This window comes from Nannospalax galili, unplaced genomic scaffold (genome assembly GCF_000622305.1).
Source record: "Nannospalax galili isolate Female #2095 unplaced genomic scaffold, S.galili_v1.0 scaffold893, whole genome shotgun sequence".
NCBI lineage: Eukaryota > Metazoa > Chordata > Mammalia > Rodentia > Spalacidae > Nannospalax > Nannospalax galili.
Genome location: NW_008333776.1, coordinates 656,149 through 675,690, shown reverse-complemented (window position 1 = coordinate 675,690; position 19,542 = coordinate 656,149). Strand labels below are relative to the sequence as shown.

The 19,542-nt window shown below is 45.8% G+C and overlaps 1 protein-coding gene across 1 annotated transcript in view; it reads right to left on the bottom strand.

Annotated features, from left to right (window-relative positions):
• The window catches only part of Plb1 (phospholipase B1), a 129,710-nt gene that overhangs the window by 90,633 nt on the left and 19,535 nt on the right, over positions 1 to 19,542 (bottom strand). The window contains exons 8-15 of the mRNA XM_029561251.1: positions 17,156 to 17,218; positions 16,509 to 16,582; positions 15,356 to 15,431; positions 14,305 to 14,403; positions 13,132 to 13,188; positions 7,740 to 7,811; positions 6,347 to 6,421; positions 4,225 to 4,288 (exon numbers count right to left, since the gene is read on the bottom strand). Coding sequence (XP_029417111.1) covers positions 4,225 to 4,288; positions 6,347 to 6,421; positions 7,740 to 7,811; positions 13,132 to 13,188; positions 14,305 to 14,403; positions 15,356 to 15,431; positions 16,509 to 16,582; positions 17,156 to 17,218 — 580 coding nt within the window. The remainder of the gene's footprint in view (positions 1 to 4,224; positions 4,289 to 6,346; positions 6,422 to 7,739; positions 7,812 to 13,131; positions 13,189 to 14,304; positions 14,404 to 15,355; positions 15,432 to 16,508; positions 16,583 to 17,155; positions 17,219 to 19,542) is intronic.

The window sequence follows — 19,542 nt, the reverse complement described above, 5'->3', positions numbered from 1 at the left end:
TTATTCCCTATGAGAATGCAGGCTAGATCAAGTCATGAGCCCCATGAACAGGTAGCCTCAGGATGTACTCTGAGGATCATGCTACTGGTTAATAATGAAAAACACTAATGAAATAAGGACCTAGTTCTGTAACATGGGCATTTTTTAAATGCTAACTTTGGGAGAGTTCACTGTAGCTAAATGGGGCAAATAAATAATATTGGAGGTTTAGAAAAGAATCCATGGCCCGAGATAAATGACTGTGCCTTTCTGTTTCATATTGTTGGTGATACCAGCACACAATTGGGCAGCATATTGGGATTCCCCCATTTTCAAAAGCTATAGGTCATTCCCTCTGCATGGAATTAGAATCAGCAGCTTGACTTAGGTAGAGAGCTGACAAGCTATGTCCCCTCTCACCCCTCAGTGCCACTAATTTTGGGAAAACCCTTACGTGAGCTACTAGATGCCAGATAAATATTTTAAAACTTACCCTAGGTATCTGAGAGGGAGGACCAGTTAGTAACAAAACATCAGTCTGAGTGTTTAGATAGTCATACAGTGCTTGACAAATGGCACATGTGAACCAACTGGGAGGGAGACCTTGCAAGGGTTTTTGTTTTTGTTTTTGTTTTTAGATTGACTTTCAAATACCAATTGATTAGAAAAAAATTACTTGTATCAACTTTATCATCTCATCCCAAAGCCTCATAGATCCTCAGCAATAGCTTTGGTTAGAATGCTCAGTCATAGGTGAGTGGCACAAAAATTAGAAGTTTTTCATCACTGTCCACTGATTTGTGATCATTTTCCTGAATAATACTTTTCAGAGGACTGAGAGGTATACCCCAACAATCTTGTATGAGTGTGCATCTCATTGGTTGGGTATGAATGGTTTGGTCCTGGGCCTTTCGTTAGTTCAGTAGAGGCCTAGATCTATCTATCTGTTTATTTAAACAGTGCCTATCACCAAGGTATCTCGGATATTAAGGTCTTGAGTTATCTTGCTCTTAAATTCTTCAGGTACTAATAAATGCAATGGCCATTAGGGTCAGGGAGTAAAGAAGAGTTTGCAGTTTCTGGTTTTCAGATGTGGAGATATGTTTTAATGGGTAGGTGGCTTGTCATGACAGAAACACAGTCTACATAGATTGCGAAATGCCTTATAGATCATCTTTTCAGAGTGATAAGATTAAAAAAAAGGAACAGAAACAGATACTACTTTGCTGTAAAAAGTATGGTTATTAAAACATTCAGATTGATATTCTATCTCTATCTTGATATATGCATATCTCCACACCTGTATCTCGATCTCTGTCATTGAATAAGGGTTTTTATTATAGGAGAGCCCTCAGATAAAGATACTTATTTCTGCTGTTAAAGTTCACTGAGTAAACAAACCAATAGAAATGTGTTGTCATCAAATACGGGAACAAGAAGTCTAAACACTAAATCCATCTGTGTAGGATCTGTATCACTTCTGTGGCTTGGCTGTGGTTTGGTTCCTCAAAGACTCAAGTGCTGGAGGCTTAGTTAATGGATGTGGTGGTGTGGAGCTAGTGGAGCCTTAAGGGATGGGCTAATGCAAGGTAATTAGGCCACTGGGGGATGCTGCTGTCAGAAGGAATACTGGTCTTGCAAAGTGAGTGAGTTCTCATGAGAGTGAGTGGTTACAAAAGGAAGCTGCCCTAACACAAGGCCCCTTTTGTAAAATATCTTCCCCTTTCTCCACCATGTTTTAACTTTGTCACAAGGGACATAACCAGAGGACAAACAGATACATCACCTGATATTAGATGCTCAGCCTTCAAAACTGAGCTAAATAGACTTCTTTTCTTTATAAAAACATAGATTCAGGTATTTTTGTTACAGCAACAGATAACATTAAACACAATTGCCTATTCTGTTACACTGCAGCTTAGAACAAGAGTTACCTGTATTTTCCCAAGTTCTGGTGAGAAGATTTTAAAAAAAGGTTTTTTAATTTTTTGTTTTATGTATATGAGTATATTGTCTACATAGATGTAAGTGCACCCTTGCATTCAATCCATGTGGAGGCCAAAAGAGAGCATTAGATCCCCTAGAACTGGAGTTATGGACAGTTGTTAGCTGCCATGTGGGTGCCAGGAATTGAACCCAGGTCCTCTGCAAGAGCAGCTAGTGCTCTTAACCATGGAACCATCTATATCTCTTGCCTTGAGAAGATTTATTTTAACTTGTCAACCATTTAACTTAATCTGCATGTGCAAATCCAAGATACGTGAAGGGAAAGTTAAGCCCATGGTACTTATTGGTTCTACTCAGAACACAAGGATACAATCTCGCAGTGAAGGGAAGATTCCTTATAGGTGCCATGATATCACCAAACTTAGCCTTCTATCTTTTCAATAATTCAGGTCATAGGCAGGAATGAATCAACTAGGGCAGAGACTCCCAAATGGTTCAAAGGAAAAACTCAACAATTCTCCAACAAATGAACAAATGTGAACTAATTTTGAGACATCCAGTCCTATAGGAACCTACAGCACTGATGCTCCTGGCTAATGATCTGAGACACTTGAGGGCCATAATATGGTCCTCAAGGGACTTTCCACATGCATAAAACCACCATTCCCAAACCTCTGCCTCACCTGGAAGGAAAGGTGGGGGCTTAAATAGCTTCCTCTTTGGGAAGGTTGTTAGTGACTGCTTAGAACATTCCATGAATCTCATTCAGAGCCCAGCAACATTCCAGAAATCTAGTGAGGCTATAAAAATGGTACATTTGTCAGATGCCTGTTCTGTGCAGCATTTGAACACAGTCTGCACATGCCTTGTGTAGGAAATATGGACTAGTGTGAAGATACTTTTGTTTCTTTTCAAAATTTTTTCTTTTTAAGAACAAATTCACCAGCACAGCAAATGACATTGGTGCAATAGTGGCACTTTATTTCTTGGGGGTAATCCACAGCTAACTAATTTGTACTTAAAGCTCACTCAGTGGGAGGAAACTCTTGTGTAGTACTGTAAACCTGGCCAAACACATAGCTGGAGAGGTCATAGGTCTTAGAGAAAACTCCAAGGCTGTCATATCTCGAGACAAATGTAATTTCTTACTATGTGCAAAATATGGATCCTTAAATTTATAGACAAGTATCCCAGTCACCACCCATCAAAAAAGCTTCTTTTTCAAGAGACAGAGAATTACAGAGTTCCACAAGTGATCGCACACACAGATTGTCTGTGAACTGCCCAAGTCTAAGTGGCACATTAAGGATGCAACCTCTGCACCTAAAGCTCACGGAGGAATGAAGAGAAACCTAATGCGAGAACACTATGCATCTTTCAACTCTCATCAATGAAGCTCCCTCGGGCACAGAGGGCCGGGAACGCAAAAGGTCACACATGGCCAAAATGCAGAGAATAAGAGTCTGCAGAGTGTGGGCCCTCGGACAGGACTCCTATATTAAAATCCACCCACCCAGGGCTCAGGCACCATTGTGGAAGCGGGGGAGGAAAGATTGTAAGAGCCAGGGAGAAGGTGCATGACCATATGGAAACAGTCCTACAGGCACCTGGGACCCTTCTCATACAAATTTACAGCAATGGTGACAGCATGTAAAAGACCCATGCAAACTTAAGCAGACAAAAACCCAGCACAAAACTGTGGAAATGAACAGCAGGCCCCAATCTTAGTCAAAGAATTATTGGCAGCTGATTACTGCTGGGTGAGGAAAAGATGGTCTTCTTAAAGGGCGGGGGGAATGCTATATAAGCTGACTAGATCCCAGTGGATGAACTTGCACTGAGGGACATCTGGGGACACTAACTTTACACGATTGGTCTTAACACAAATGACAGAATGTATGAACTCCAGTGGGAGGGTTATGGGAAAGTACCGAAGGGGAAGGGGGTATAAAGATGATTTTATGTATGAAATACGCAAAAATTCAATTAAAAAAAAATAACAGAGTCACCCATTGAGGTTCCAGGAACAATTCACTCAAGAACCATTGGGCTCTTTGCAGAACACAGCCTATCTTGGGGTCAATGCTCAATAATGCCTTCTGATAATGATATCATTATCTTAGTTAAATAATAATCAAGCATAAGCATGATCTCATAAATACTCATCCAGAGCCATGTCTGTTATCCTTGACCTTTTCACCCATCTTGGACTCAGACTGCAGGGAAATCTTGCCATCTTAAAGTTGCTCTGACTTGGATGGTTTCAGGCCTCCAATAAGCCTGAACACAATTGTGTACCTGTCGTGGGAACCGTATTGGAGGGGTTCTTGTCAGGACAATTGAATTCTGATCCTTCTCTCATCTGAAATGAGACACACAGAGAAAGAGGAAAAAATGAATGCATCTTACTAATAGAGCCTGGGTGAAAAGTGGGCCTCTATTTTAGAAAATATCACTTACAATAAAAATATGATTAAAACTTTGGTATCTTTTAAGAGCACCCCTTCTCCTTTACCGTTGTAGCTCGCAGCCCATGGCACATTGCTCAAATCTGTCCTTTCCTCTCCAGGCTGCTTCCTTCATCTGAGCTCAAGTCTTTGATGTTTTTTTGCCTGTAAGCTGGCAGCCCTCAACAGTAGCGCTGCCTTCAGGCTAGAAAGCCTCATCCCCAGTCTCCTCTCTCCACCGACAATTGTGTCTCTCAACAGGATATAACTATGCTCCCCTCCTGCCAAAATTCTCAGTTAAGCCAGACATTTCTGTTTGTGCTGTTTATTATCCTGTTCCCATCTACTGACCATAGATGATCAATGCTATTTGCTCTTTGAACAAAAAAATGACTGCCTTGCATCAACCTAGGCATAAAATCCATTGTTGCTTACACGGACTGATTCAAAGCTTCTTTGGCCAAAGTCCCCCAGTCTCCCATACCTCTGAGCCTTTGCTGAAGCCATCACCCCCACTCTCCCTTTGCTCTCTTCCATTCTATCACCCTTCCATCCTCCCGGCTCAACTTTAGACACCTGAGAGCATGAGTGCCCTTACGAAAGTTTTAACTTTCTGAGTTGTTTTTTCCTTCTCTGTGTTCCCAGTATACCCAAGGAAAATTTTAACTCTGGCTGTTATTATATTGCCCATAATTACTGGTTAACATATCTGCTTTTCTAATAAACTATGTTCTTTTGGAGAAGCAATGTATTTTATTTATATTTTAATCTTCCATGCCTAAAATCCATCTATCCATCTACTTATTTACCTAACAAATAGTTATTGGGCACTGACCCTGAATCCTTGCCCTCACTGAGCTTGTGTTCTAGAGGTACATGGGAGAGACTTAAGTGTATCCAACAACTCCAATACTTATATGAAACTTACAACATGGCAGATAAGTCCCTCAGATCTGTTAATTTAATGCAGTTTCATAACTGTGATAAGACTATTACTGCCACTACTTTCCAAATTAAAGACCAAAGGTATGGAAAGAATAAGTACCTTGTTTACCAACACAGGGCCAAGATATGGAAGAATCTGGATTTGAACCCAACCAGAGCCAGGGAGTCCCCCTCACTATGCCATGCTTCCATCTAGATGCCTCTATAATATTAGAAAGTATGGGGCCCACTGATAACTCAAGAGTCTTTCACATTGGGTGTCTTAGGGTCTCTTAGGCTACCAATGTAGTCCTCACCACTTGAAGCAAATGTTATCCTTTTTCACAAAGGACCAAATTCAACCCAATCTACCTTTGTCCCTGGTTCTCTGAAAACAAAGACATCAACCTTTAAGTGTTTTGAGTCTCTGTCTCTCTCTGTCTGTCTCTCTCATCTGTCTGTCTTTTTGAGACAGGGTCTCCCTGTAACCTCAACTGGCCTGGAGCTCATTGTGTAGACCAAGATGGCCTTGAACTCATAGTGATCCATCTGCCTCTACCTCCAGAGTACTGGAACTAAAGGCATGCGCCACCACACCCAGCTTGGTTTGAGTCTCTTGAGGAGTTCAAAGTACCCTATCTAATCTTAGCAGGTTGTATCAGAAAGTAATTCCGATAAGCCAGAGGTAGAAATGAGTGAGAAGGAGCAGTGTGGGCATGGACTCATTTCTAAGGCCTTTTGGTCCCCAAGCTGCCTGGTTCTCAACCTCACCTCATTTGTCTACTGCTTTTTTTTTTTTTTCCTTCTCTCTTCTGATTAAGACCTTGGATGAGTAGCTTCCAAGTACCAAAGGAACACCACACACTTGAGATCCTTTACCCTCCTGGAGCCTGCCCTGGCTGAATTTCAGATGGTTGCAGCCCCCACAGCTCTGTCCCCCTCACTGTGCTCAGAGGCAAATGTACTTTCAGGGCATAGAGAGCCATGTGGAAGGTTGCAAAGACTCAGCCAGGGGTTCATCTGAATGTCTGTCAGAAGACTTTCCTTACCTGAAGCCGCCCTAGGGGTTTCAGCAGTTTGGGCTGGTAGTTGCTGTTTTTATAGGTGAACAGATAGGGACTATCCTGCAGAGAAAGATAACATGGAACCATGACCCAGAGATCTTGATCCCTTAATAATCAAATTTGCCATCAGTGATACTTTTGGCTAAACTGGAGCTTTCATATTGAAAGATTTCAAATGGGGGTTCAAGAGGGACACTGGGGAGTAAGGAGTTTATTGGAAAAGTTATTAATGCTGTGGACAGAGGCAACAGCATGGTAGGGTTCTGAGGAGAGTTCAGGTGCCAGCACTAGAGACAGACAGCATGGTGGGAGCTCTGAGACAGGAACTAGAGCACATTTTGCAGAACTGGGAGTCTCCTCCTGCACCTTTCTGAGCATGGGGGAGCTTTCACAGTACTATCCTGCAGCCAAGCTCTATGATTCCCAGGCAGGAGGCAGGGAAGGGGATGGGGAACATGACATGTGGCGACTAATACTCCCTTTGATACACTCACTTTCCAGGTGAGAGATCCTGACCCCCAGGAGTCTGTTACCTAGGGTCTCACAGTGTCTCAGTAGAAAAGGCTGCTATAGATATCGTGACCCGAGGAACAGCTGGGTTCTAACATTACAGTCTTATACAGATCACCCCTTCAATGACAGCTAAACCTTTCCTTTGTCCCCCTTTCTGCTCACTGGTTCCCTGAAAATCCTATTGAGGCTATGAAATGGTCCATTTGTAAGCCAGAATCTCTGATGCTCTCTACCCTGGAGGTTTGTGTCCCTCAGCTAAGAACACATCTCAACAAAAAGAAGACTTCTTTTTAAGTTTCTTGGCCTCCTCAGCATAGAAGAATACAAGGTGAATTATTGTTTCTTATTTCCTAGATACAATAAACTTCTTAATTCACCAATAAGGCCAGAAATTTGACTAGCATTGCATGATAGAAGGAATTCCAATCATTAACTTTCAGTTATTCGCTCACCTGTGCATTTGGCAACATTAACTATATGTCTATTACATGTTGGGTACACATTTAAGACAACAGCCTTCAAGACTCCTTAGGTACTCATCAATCATAACAACTCCTTTGAGCAAGGGCTAGAAGTGGAATCTGGGGCATAAGGCCAAGGTGCCAGAGAAGGCGAGTAGGACCAGCACTGGAGGCCAGTTGAGCTGTGACTTCGACAAGTATGGAGGGTCTTCCCTCTGCTGATTCTGCTCTCATGGTCCACGGTAATAAACCTTAGGACAGCCACATGTACAATCTGTACCCAGGCCCAGAACAACAAACCCAAGACTCTCAGGTGCCCAACATCTCATCAGTAAGATCCCATTCCTCGGCTAAGTCCACGTGGCCACCCACCTCTCTCTTCAGCACAACTCAGTCCCTCTTACCTGAGAGGGACATTTTATTGTCCTCCTCTCTGTTGCATCAAATGGCTCATTTTTGCGTCCTGCTGGTTCCATCTAGAAAAGAAGGTAACACTTAGAAAACAGCAGCTTCCTGCAGATAGCAACCTTCCACGGAACCCCTGAGGTTCATTCAACAGGATCAGCAGCCTCTCAGGGACATTTCCAGATCTGTCCTAGAGCTACCAACTCAGAAGCTCAGGCCTCAGTGTGGGGGCGCAGTCCTCAGTGAGGTGCATCCCACAAACACCCTGGTGATTCTGCAACACTCTCAAGTTTTCAGACCACTGTGTGAGAATTAGTAGGATTTTGACATTGATAGGACTTTCTGGTCCACCTCTCTCAATAGCACAGGAAGAGAAACTGAACATGGTATAGAGTATGGGTCCAGGGCAGACTGACACTGGTGTTCTGAATCCAACCAGATATCTTGTAGGGTCATACAACTTGATTACCCCCAGGCTAGTGACCATACTTGGCATCTTGTCTTCATCTTCAGTGCCCAGCTCTTGGCTATCTCACTGATGATGTTTCCCTTGGAAAGGAAAGTAAGTACAGCGAGAAAGGGCAAGCCCATGGAGTGTGTAGAAAACATGTGTCCTTTCTCTGTCCTCCTCCTGTCCTCCCCTTTCCTATAGGTATAATCCATAAGCACATAAACCCAAGACCTATAAAGAACAAAACTCTCTGAATTAAGGTTTACACAGCTTCACATGGCCTGCGTCAAATATACTCCAGTCTCTAACTGGGCTGCAGAGATGGAGTGACAGGGAACACACTCAGCCCTCACACTCACAGACAATGCAGCTGAAATGAATGGCACCATGATGACCATGGAGGCCACCTAACAGACACATGGTGTTGGGTGCAGCAGTGGGCAGGGTCATCAGGATGGAACTTTGGCAGAAGCATTGGAGAAAGAGGAATGAAGGCATTGGAGAATTAGATAAAGGGTTTTTTTCTCTCAGCACTAGGGATCAAACCCAGGGCCTTACATATGATAGGTAACTGCCCTGCTATTGATTCACATCCCCAGACTAAAGGGAAGATATTTTTAAAAGTAGTTCTTACACCGGGCGTGGTGGCACATGCCTTTAATCCCAGCACTTCGGAGACAGAGGCAGGTGGATCTCTGTGAGTTCAAAGCAAGCCTGGTCTACATAGTGAGTTCCAGGCCAGCTGGGGCTACAGGAAGACCCTGTCTCAAAAAGACAACAACAACAACAAAAATTCTTCTTGCAAGCTGACGGTGGCCACACAGTTGGTAGAGTCCTTACCCAGTATGCATGAAGCCCTGGGTTTGATCCCTAGCACTGAGTGTGGTGATACATGCCTACAACTCCAGCAGTCCACAGGTAGAGGTAGGAGGTTCAGAAGCTCAAGGTTATTATTGAGTACTTAGAAATTCAAGGCCAGCCTGGGCTACAGGTTAAAAAAATGCTTAAAAAGGAAACTGTAGTGATGTAGAAAGACCACAGGTGTCTTTTGAATATTTTTTTTCTACTGTTTGGGAGTCCCGTGTTTCGCTCACAGCCCTGCTGCCCCCAGCACTAGGCTCTGGTGGCAGCTTTGTCTCTTATTCCTCCTTATGAGAACTCTGATAAGGATGCAAGAGGTTACTGGGGGGACACCCTGTCCAGCTGTCACTGATTCTGCATAAACTATGAAGACTACTTTAGACTCTCCCACAAGACCTGCTCCATCTGTGCCCCAGACACCTCAGAGTCCGATGGAACTTTACCAGGCTTGGGGGCTTGTTCTATCCCAATAAAAGGAGAGTCAGATAAGGAGGTATAATTATTGTCACAACTGGAGGAGTGGCAGCCCTGTGGCTGCAGGCCTTGGGGGAGGAACTGGGCTGCCCATGTTCCTTTTGGTTTTATTCTGATGGTGCCCTTTCTTAGAACCATGACTCAGGCAGTCAAAGCTCCTAAAAGAGGGAGTACTCAGGGGGCCAGGCTAAAGGCCCAGGTGTTCATCTGTATTGCTTTCTTTTCTTCAATCCTTCAAGAATGTCAGAATCCAGAAGAGAATCTGGAAACAACCACACCTGAAACATTCTGACTGAATACAACAGAGCCTATTTTCCAAGGACCTCAAAGGTTTATAGGTTTGTCCAGTGAATCTGCTTCTGTTAAGAACCTTATCCTAACCCAGGTATGGTGGTGCATGTCTGTCATCTCAACACCTGAGAGGCTGAGACAGGAGGATTGCTTGAGTTTGAGGACAGCCTGGGTACAGAATGAGACCTTGTCTCAAAAGGCCACAGCCACAACAACAAACAGTATCCAAATGTCCCTGCATCAATCACCTGCATCTGCCTTATTCTCATCAGTCTTGTACCTGCTCTGAGCCTGCGTCCTCAGAAAAGACAGAAAATGGCCCCGTTATTTCAAATAATCGTCCTTTCTCCTGCAGCCCTGTGCTGTACATATATGTACTGCTTTTTCACATTGGGGGGGCATCTGGTGCTGGTCTAGCCTGTGCTTTTCTCCATCTTCTGGTCCCTTAATGCTCCATCTCCTCCACTTTGCCTCTCTATGGAAACAGCTGGGTTATGGAATGAATGAGGGTGGCTTTAATGAAAAATTCTCTCTGGGGGTTGGTGAAAGGACTCAGTAGGTAAAGGTGCTTGCCACCAAGCCTGGCAACCTGTGTCCTGAAAGTTGTCCTCTGACCTTCACATGTACACTGTGGCACAGTGTTTCCCCCTCCCCCAACAAATAAATAAATGTAATAAAATTTTTAAAAATTCTATCTGGAAAGGAAAGGAAATCCTATCCTTCTGAAATGTGAGCAATTCCCAAGTTCTGTCTCTTGCCTAGTGGCTCCAGCATCTTGTAGAGCGGCTCAATGCAGGGGTCATGACTGTTGAAAGGACATGGGATGTAAGATCCCCAAGGGTATGTCCCTTCACTACCACTATCAAGAATCCCCAGAATTTACTGTGGAAGAGTCAGAAAGGGTCCAAGGAATGGGATCTGTCCCAAACAAAGTCCTCTTCAGCTCTGGATTGGGGCACAAGCTACAGTCAGGGTATGGGGCTAGGGGACCGTTTATGTGGTAGAGTTCCATTCCAGGCACGTGCAAACAAGACTGCTCACAACATCTGCATATGTTTGTAACTCAGAGCTCACACCTGCTTTCCTGGGGTGGAGCAGGGAGAGCAGATGCTGATGTGGTCCTTGCATAGCAACATATAGCTCTGTGGGCTGCAGAGTAGAGATTCTTTTTTGTTACAAATGTGTCCTGGGTATGGTCAGGAGAGAAATGACAGACACAGGCCCCTGAGATCACAGCAACCCTGCTGGCCCCGCTCTGCCACCCACCTGGGAAAATCGTCCTCCCCAGGGCTCTGTGAATGTGGCCATAGGACAGGCACTTCTGGTACTGACCTAAGTGGTCCTAGGTAAGCCTAGCACAGTGTAGCAGTGGGTTCTGCCCTCCCCGTGCCCCAGGACACAGTGAACTGAGGGATGAGAAGGGCGCCTGAGAGCTCCCATTCTTTCACAAACCCTCTGAGGCTGGCCGAAGGTATCACATCCCCTTGGCAGATAGAGAAAATGTGACTTGCATCAAGAAGCAACCAGAGTAGGCCTGGTGCCAGGATCGTTTTCTGAAGCCTTACCCTGGGTACTTTGCCTAGTCATAACCTGTCACATTCCTGATCACTCACGGTCAGATTCAGGCCTACAGGAGCTACAGGTGAGTTCTAGTGGAGTCGTGGGTGGCCTGGCAGTCTGCCAGTAAGGAAACTGGGGGAGTGACACACTTGGGACATTCTGCTCTCCCTTCCTGGGCTGCGGGAGCCTTGAGGGATTTATAGGGAAACTGTGGACTTGTGGGTGTTTGGATGGTCTGGAGAGAATGGGATGACTGCCTGCTTAGGACAGCTGTCACCTCCTCATGGAGTCCTCGTGACACTTGCTATGATCCAGGCCTTTGGCCTTAAAGGAAAGTTCTGTTCCTCTCTGGGTGCCTGTTCCTCCTGACTCTCCAGGTTAGAGGAAATTGGATCAGTAGCATGGGGCGATCACTTGGCAGCCTGATAACAGTGGTTTTTATTGCTGTTGCCAACACCAAGAACAGTCAACAGCAGGATGAAAGGAGAAAGAGAACAGACCCCAGCTTTGCTCTCAGGTCATTCCGCCCTGGGGGGCTCCAGGACTTGTCTTCTCTGGGTCCCGTTGTCCCCAGGCCCTCAGATCCACCAGCCTTCTCCTGCCCCTTGCTGCTGCTTTTGGCTCATTCTCCCAGGGTCCTTTGCTTGCAGAGGCCCTCTTGTCAAGGATGTCTGCCCTGCCTTCTTCCACTTCAAATCCACTTCACCTCCTCAAAGCCGCTTCACATCCCCTCTTCAGGGCCCGTCCTGACCTCGTGGTCCATACTGCATTTGGAGCACTGCCAGCACATCTATGCTGGCTGAGTTGCACTGTGCCCTTCCCAGCTATACCTTAAACTCCTCAAGGACAGCCACACACAGTGTCTCTAGTCATCTCCTTGGCTCCAAGCACTGGTCAGGGCTTGGTGGAGACATGCACTTGATGGTTGAGGAAAGGTTGCACGGGAAGAAGCCTGAGGTTTCGCTGAGCTGGCACAGTCAGCCTTAACTCCTTGAGAGTGGGTGGTGGGAAGGCAGCCCCTACCAGGGACTCTGGGCCCTGCTCTCTGTACTTCATGGGATTATCCCACTCAAGAGCTGTCCCCACCAGCAAGTGTCTTTGTCAGTGAAACTGGATGGGTTCTCGAAAAGACAGTGGGGCCACTGCCTTTGCTCCCTCCCCTCTCTGCTCTGCCTTCCACAGGTCACCATGGGCTAAGGTGCAGCTATTAATACGAACAGCACAGCTCACCATTTGGAAAGAAAGGATGTTTCCAATCCAAGAAGAGAAGAGAACTAACTATTGCTGGGATTCTAAAAATAGGGCAGCTTGGATGCAGGCAGGGGTAGGTAAATGGCAGAAGAAACCTCTGTCTGGCCCCTGGAAGAGCCCAAGCCTCAGGGCACCTTCCATCTACTAATAATCCCTAAGACCCTGGGATCTGGAGAAGCCTGTCATTGTCACCCTAGAGAAAACAATGTACATTGAGTTCTTGCTATGGCATTGGGGTGAGACATACTGGATGTGTGGGGCCAGGGGTTATGATTTGGGATCTGTATGGTCTGGAAGTTGACGCTCCAAGTTTACGCAGCTATGAAAGGCAGGATGTGGATTTGAGCCTACATCATTGCTTTGAAGTCCATGCTGGCTCCAGGCTCTATCCTTTAAATCTGCATGTTGCTACCTAGATGAGGAAAGTGAGCAGGAACTGCAGGACAGCCTGTCTCCTAGAATCAATCCACAGGCTGGCATGAGTACCATAACCCCACACTTACCATGTTGTTCCAGATGCTGACAGCGAGTGTGGTGGAATCTTGGGGTGAGGACCTCTTCTGGAAGAGACAAGGTAAGAAAGGAGTCTGTGTGCTCCAAGGATGTGATGGCCACCACATAACCAATGCTGTACCAGTGTGGGGCTGCGGGGCCCTGACCCATCCTGCTCTGTCCCCCAACCCCTCCTCAACAATGACAAAACATGCAAGAGTGCTCTCTGGGGTTAGAGTTTAGAGGTCAGGCCTGGCAGGAACAGGGGAAATATCTGCCTGCTCTGTATTGTTACGGGGTCTCTAAAACTGAACTCAGAGCAGGAGCAGGAGGCAGAGAGGTGACTCAGCTGCGGTCTGAGAAGGGTGGGAAGTGGGGCATGAGGAGTAGTGCTCTTCCTCCTTCTGAACCACAGCTTTAAACATAAAGTAAGCTTGGAGGTAGCACATTGACCCTAACATATTGGAGCTGGGAGCTAGGGGGGATAACTGTTCTCAGACACAGCCCTGAAGACTCAGAGGCTATAGAAACCCCAGTGCTATATGATCTAGGTGATCCCTTGCCCATTGGGGAGGGAGATGGGGAGGGAGATGAAAACTCTTCTCCGACCAGGGATGGATGTAGACTAGCATGCAAAGGGAAAAGTGAGAGCCCGTGCCCTTGGAAACGCCATCCTCAACATCACAGCTAAGAGGTACTCAGGGCTTCCTAAGCCCCAGTCACTGAATTCTTCCCATGTTTTGGCTCATAGGATCCTGACAGCCATCCTAAATGGATGGAATCTTAATAACAAATCCTCATTTTGCAGATGTGAAATCAAGGCATGGAGAAGTTAAACCACGTGTCTGAGGTTACATAGTTGGCCCATTCCAGAAGCAAGATGTTAAGTCAGGCCATCTGCCCTGGGTCCCTTTTCTACACTTTAGAGCTGCCCTGCCTCTAAATTCCTGCCTTGTGGGGCTATGCAACCCCATGAGGAAACTGTATAAGAAAGGATAAGAGAATATTGTGTATTGTTCCCTGAGACTATACATCTGGTGTTCAGAAGATCTAGACCAAACTGGGACTTCTGTGGAGGAGAGGGTAGGAGAAGAAAATGGAAGAATGGGGTAAGGGCAGGTTTGTGGCCCAGGCTCCTCATTATTCACTATCCACACCCTTGATATCTTGAAGAGCTCACTCACTGAGGGTAGTGCTATATCATAGAAGAAAGGCTGGAAAACCACTGTGAAGGACTCGTGATTGTTGAACTTGCTGGAGGCCAGGAGACCTTCCCAGGCTTCCTGAAGGGAGAAGAGAGTACATGTTCAAAGCTCAACCCAGCCAGAGATGCTCAGCCTACCATACATGGAATACAATCCCATGCTACTTGGAAGGTCCCCCCTAGCCTCACACTTCTGGACTCTTGACTGAAACTGAGTTCTAACATGGCTTGAAGCCCTAGTATCAGGGAATGGCAGTTCTGGACTCTTGACTGAAACTGAGTTCTAACATGGCTTGAAGCCCTAGTATCAGGGAATGGCAGACCGAGAACTGGAGCCTTATTCTCTGGAAGTCTGAGATGTACAAGGTAGCTCTGTGTGCGACTGAGGTACCATGTTCTCCTTGGGGGTTGGATCTTTAGAGACACATGCCATTAGCCCGTCAACAGTTACAGTTATTTCCAATTAGTGTCAACTCTATTAAAAATTTTCTTAAACATAAATCATGTTAACACATGTCAATAGATGCTGTGTTTTGAGCTGTTTGCCAATAAGAACCGTGGCTTTCATTGAGCCCTCTACACTAGTCTACTAAGTCTACTTAGTCTCTTTGGTCATTGAGCCCTCTACACTAGTCTACTAAGTCTACTTAGTCTCTTTGGTCAACTAGAACATACAGCTTCAGGAGCCCTGGATTGCCTCTGGGTTAAGACACAGGCATGACCTGGATGAAACAAGCACAGCAGTCACTCATGTGGTGTCACAAGCAACAATGAGGACACAAAGCATATCAGAACGAATGGGCAAAGCTCTTCACTGTTGACCAGAGGGTCAGTAGAGTCCTGATTCCCACCCATTCTGTGGCCCCCGAATTCTATAAAATGGTATGGAAGTACCTCTCTCAGCTCCTAGCAGTACTGAATTCAGCTGAAGTCCCACTAGAGCAAACTTCACTCGCTGTCCTCCACTGTCCCTGTCTTCCACATGCCCACGACCCCATGGGCCATCAGCCCAGGTTCCCACCTGGACTCACCTGATAGGACCACTGCATGACAGCCTCAGACAGCTTTGAGGTCTCCCCTGAGCAACTGCAGAGCTCTGATGCAGGGCTGCAGATCAAAATGAGATGGAAGTGACTGAGCTGGTCGGGTAGGGGTATCTGGGGGGTCTTCAGCAGGGAGAGGGACTGAGAGTTGCTTAGTGATGGAGATATGCAACTGAGAAGTTCTTTCTTTCCCTTACGTCTCCTGGATACATGCCCTGACTTTTTCCATATGAACTTCTTTTTTCAGGTTCAAATTAAAGATTCTTAAGCTAAACCAAGAAGTTTAAAGCCTATGATAATTTTCAGAAATGCATGGGAATTAAGTTCTGAGACATTAAAATACATTCAGGCTACTTTTGTTTTCTAATTTCCAGAAGTAGTATTTCTTGATTTAGAGATCTTTAGCCCAACTTACGTGACTTTTGTTTTGTTTTGTGTGAGACAGTGTCTCATGTTGCTCAGGTTCGCATTCAACTCACTGTGGTTAGCATTGCACTTTTGGCCCTCCTGCCTCTACCTCTCAAGCACTGGGATTGTAGGTGTATACCACCGCATCTGGTTTTATGCAGTGCTGGAGACTGAACCCAGGGCCTTGTGCGTGCTAGGCAAGTACTCTATCAACTGTGTTTTAAACTCTCAAATCAGGGGCTGGAAAGATAGCTCAGTGGTCAAGAGCACTGACTGCTCTTGCAGAGGACCCGGGTTCGATTCCCAGCACCCACGTGGCAGCTATGAACCATCCTTAACTCCACTTCCAGGGGAATCCAAAGCTCTCTTCTGACATCTGTGGCATTGGACGACACATGTGCACTCACATACATGCAGGCAATACACTCATACACATAAAATAAAGATAATAAATAAAATATTTAAGCTCTCAAGTCATTTGGGATAAGTGGGGGTGCTTAGCACTATATTAACCAAACTAAATATTTCATCCTTTAACTTGGTTCCCCAAACAAGACCCTCCCACCCCAACTCTGCAACTCACTTGTGTGTGAGCTACACAGCTATTGAGCTCTACATCTTCCATGCTTGGGTCTCCCCAAGGGCTCAATAGATGTGGACAGCCTGTGCAGTCCTGGAATGTGGAAGCCACCCAGCAGATGCTGGTCTTGTTTTTATGTCCCTATTTTTTTACCTGAACCCAGTCCCCTGATGAGACATGGTTGTAACCTCAGGGAGCTCCACCAGGTTCACAAATGCTCTGGGGACCTAGGAGGACAAAAAGGACAGGGAAGTGAGCATTTGCCAAGCTGCCATGTTGGCCTCAGGCTTTCTGGAACCCTTTGTGGGTTTACTTTGGGGGCCAAGCACCCCATAGAGCATTTGGATGAGACTGGTCCAAGCTGTCACTCCTCTGGCTCTTCATCCTAGAAATGCACCTTTTGCCTCCCTTATGGTGGTCAATGGGGCCCAGATCCTTGGGGATGTATGTGCAAAGCACAGGGGAAGGTAAAAGCCATAGCACGGTACTCAGGCTCTCAGAACCTGCAGCTTCCAGAGAGGCCCTGGCTTCTTCAGGCTAGACTCAGTCAGAGAGCAACTACAGTGCCACTGAGTCCTCTGGGAATAGCCAAACCCCTCTCAGAAACAGCCTTCTCATCTTAGAGGGTGAAAAGACAGGGTCCTCAGAGACTTCTCTGCCTAACGATCTTGTTCTTCCAATAGGAGTCCATTTTCTTCACTCTGGCAATTGCTATTGAGAGTCAAATTGGAGGTACCACAATGGTGCTTGCCCCTCATTACAGTTCCAAGTCTCCAGTGACTGAGGAGCCACAGCCTTACCTCTTGGTGCAAGTAGTTCAGAATCTCCACCAACTTGTCCATGTGCTTTATCAAGTATCTTTTCTGTGAAAAAAGAACTGGAGTGAGCAAGGGTGGTAACAGGGAGGGCACTGGTCCAGGAGCCCAGACTCAGGCTGGGCCCACAGAGACCATAGGCAAAGATTTGATGGAGACCCTGCTTCCCAACAAGTGTGGAATCCCCAGAGCTGCTCCATTTTGGTTCCTGAGTTTGGTCCATTCTGTTTCTCCAACCTATCCCACACCAGAAGTTCCAGAACAGGCAAGGACAAACCCAAGGTTTGAATATAATCAGAAATACTTCTGTAGCACTGACATGCCCAGTAAAGTATGGGAGACTTACTCCCAAGCACTGAAGGAGTTTCTTGGGAGTTGCTTTTATCTGAAGAAAATCAAATATGAAGAGGGAACACAACCAGTCCTGAATTTCAGGACCCAGACAGGCCTCAAAGTTTCCACAGGGGCACCAGTAAGAAAACTCAGTTGGTAAAGGCACCAGCATAAGCCTGATGACCCAAGTTCAGTCCCCAGGATCTGTAGATTGTCCTTTGACCTACACACACACACACACACACACACACACACACACACACACACAGGGGGGGGGGAGAGAAAGACACACACACACACACACACACACACACACACACACAAAGGGGGGGGAGAGAAAGAGAGAAAGAGAGAGTAAATAATTAAATAAGCAAAAATGTAATTTAAAAAGATGGATCCATGAGATGGTTCAGAGAGTACTTGCTGCCAAGCCTGATGACCCATGGTCAAACCCTGGACCCACATGGTGAAAGGAATGAGCTGACTCCCTTAAGTTGCTCTTTGACCTCCATTCAGATGCTGTGTCACACGTGTGTGCATGCACACATGCATGTATAAACATATGTGCACACACAATAAAATGTAATAAAATATTTTGAAAAAAGAAACTTCCACAGGGCACAGACTGAACATCCCTTTTCTGAGAAGCTTGGGACCAGGAGTGTTTCCGATTTTGGAGTTTTTCAGATTTGGAAATATTTGCATATATTTTAAAATCAATTGAGCAATCATCATCCCCAAATCTCAAATCTGAAATGCTCAAAAGGTTTTGAAGTTTGGATTTTAGGTCGGAAATGTTCAAATTGGACTATTTGCCAACTTCCTCCTCCAGCTTCCACTCCCCAACCCCCTGCCCCCACCACATTTGCCTTGAATAAGAGAGAGGGTCCTAGAGAAAGGGTTGAGAGGGCCCTATCACCCAAGTATAAATCCATCTGCCTCCCACCCAGCACGCACACCCTTCTTCTCTTCGCATGTAATAAAAATAAGCCACCCGAGAGCACCTCTAAATCTGACCCCCAGTTACCAATTCAATGTGAGAAAGAAATACAATTTACAGGAAGACAAGCTCAGCTGGCTGCAAATGGCTGTCCCCTGAAGCGACTTGGCTCAGCAAAGTAAGGACGATCTAGAAGTATGCTGTTACCTGGGGGGACAGGGGCAGGACTCCAGAGACAGCTGCCAATCACAAGATGGGGATCAGAGGGAGGGTAGCCAGCTACTGGCAGCACAGGAGGAAATGCCCTATGTCTTGGTTGTCTGTCTTGTCCCTGCTATGGTTGAGAGATTGGCCCCTGGGAGGCCAGTCCAGCCAGTCTGTTCCTATGACTGGTTATAAAACCTTCTACCTAGAGTCTTTGGAAGCTAGTGTAAAACATTACATTTTCCCTCCTGAAGACCCCTTGGAACTGGGTCCAGAAACTTCTCTGTTGCTGGTCTATACCACATTTGGGTCCAGAAACTTCTCTGTTGCTGGTCTATTCCACATTTGGGACATCTACCTTCCATAGGAGACCTGGAGGAGCTCAGTTGTCCCGAGTGTGACTCTTCTTTCAGAAACCCCTGGATCAAGTGTGTGTTTGTAGCTATTGAGGGAAATATTTACATTGGGGCTCACCCAGCACCCCAGGCTCCAAATGGCTGTCACCTGGCTGACTAACTGTCCTTGTTTCTTGGTGGGAGATTTGATGCTCCTCTAGACAGCCCTTCTGCTATAAAGTCACATGTAACACAAACTTTGAATACTTCACCTTTTGCCTCAAGATTCAGAATTCCTATTTATTAAACTCAAACCTGAGCCAAGACTTAACTTCTTCTAATAAAATCCTTGGAATTTATTCCAAAGATAATGACTGAGTTAGAAAATGGCGGCACGGTCTGGTTTCTTCAATCGTACCACCATTGCATCAGCCGAATTGCTGACAAGTGCTTCCAGCGGCATTTGCAATGGATAAAGTGTATGTTCTCTTGCCATGCCACCATGTTTCCTTAATTTTTTCTCTTCTGACTGTTCTTTTTAATCTACTCATTAGTAAAAG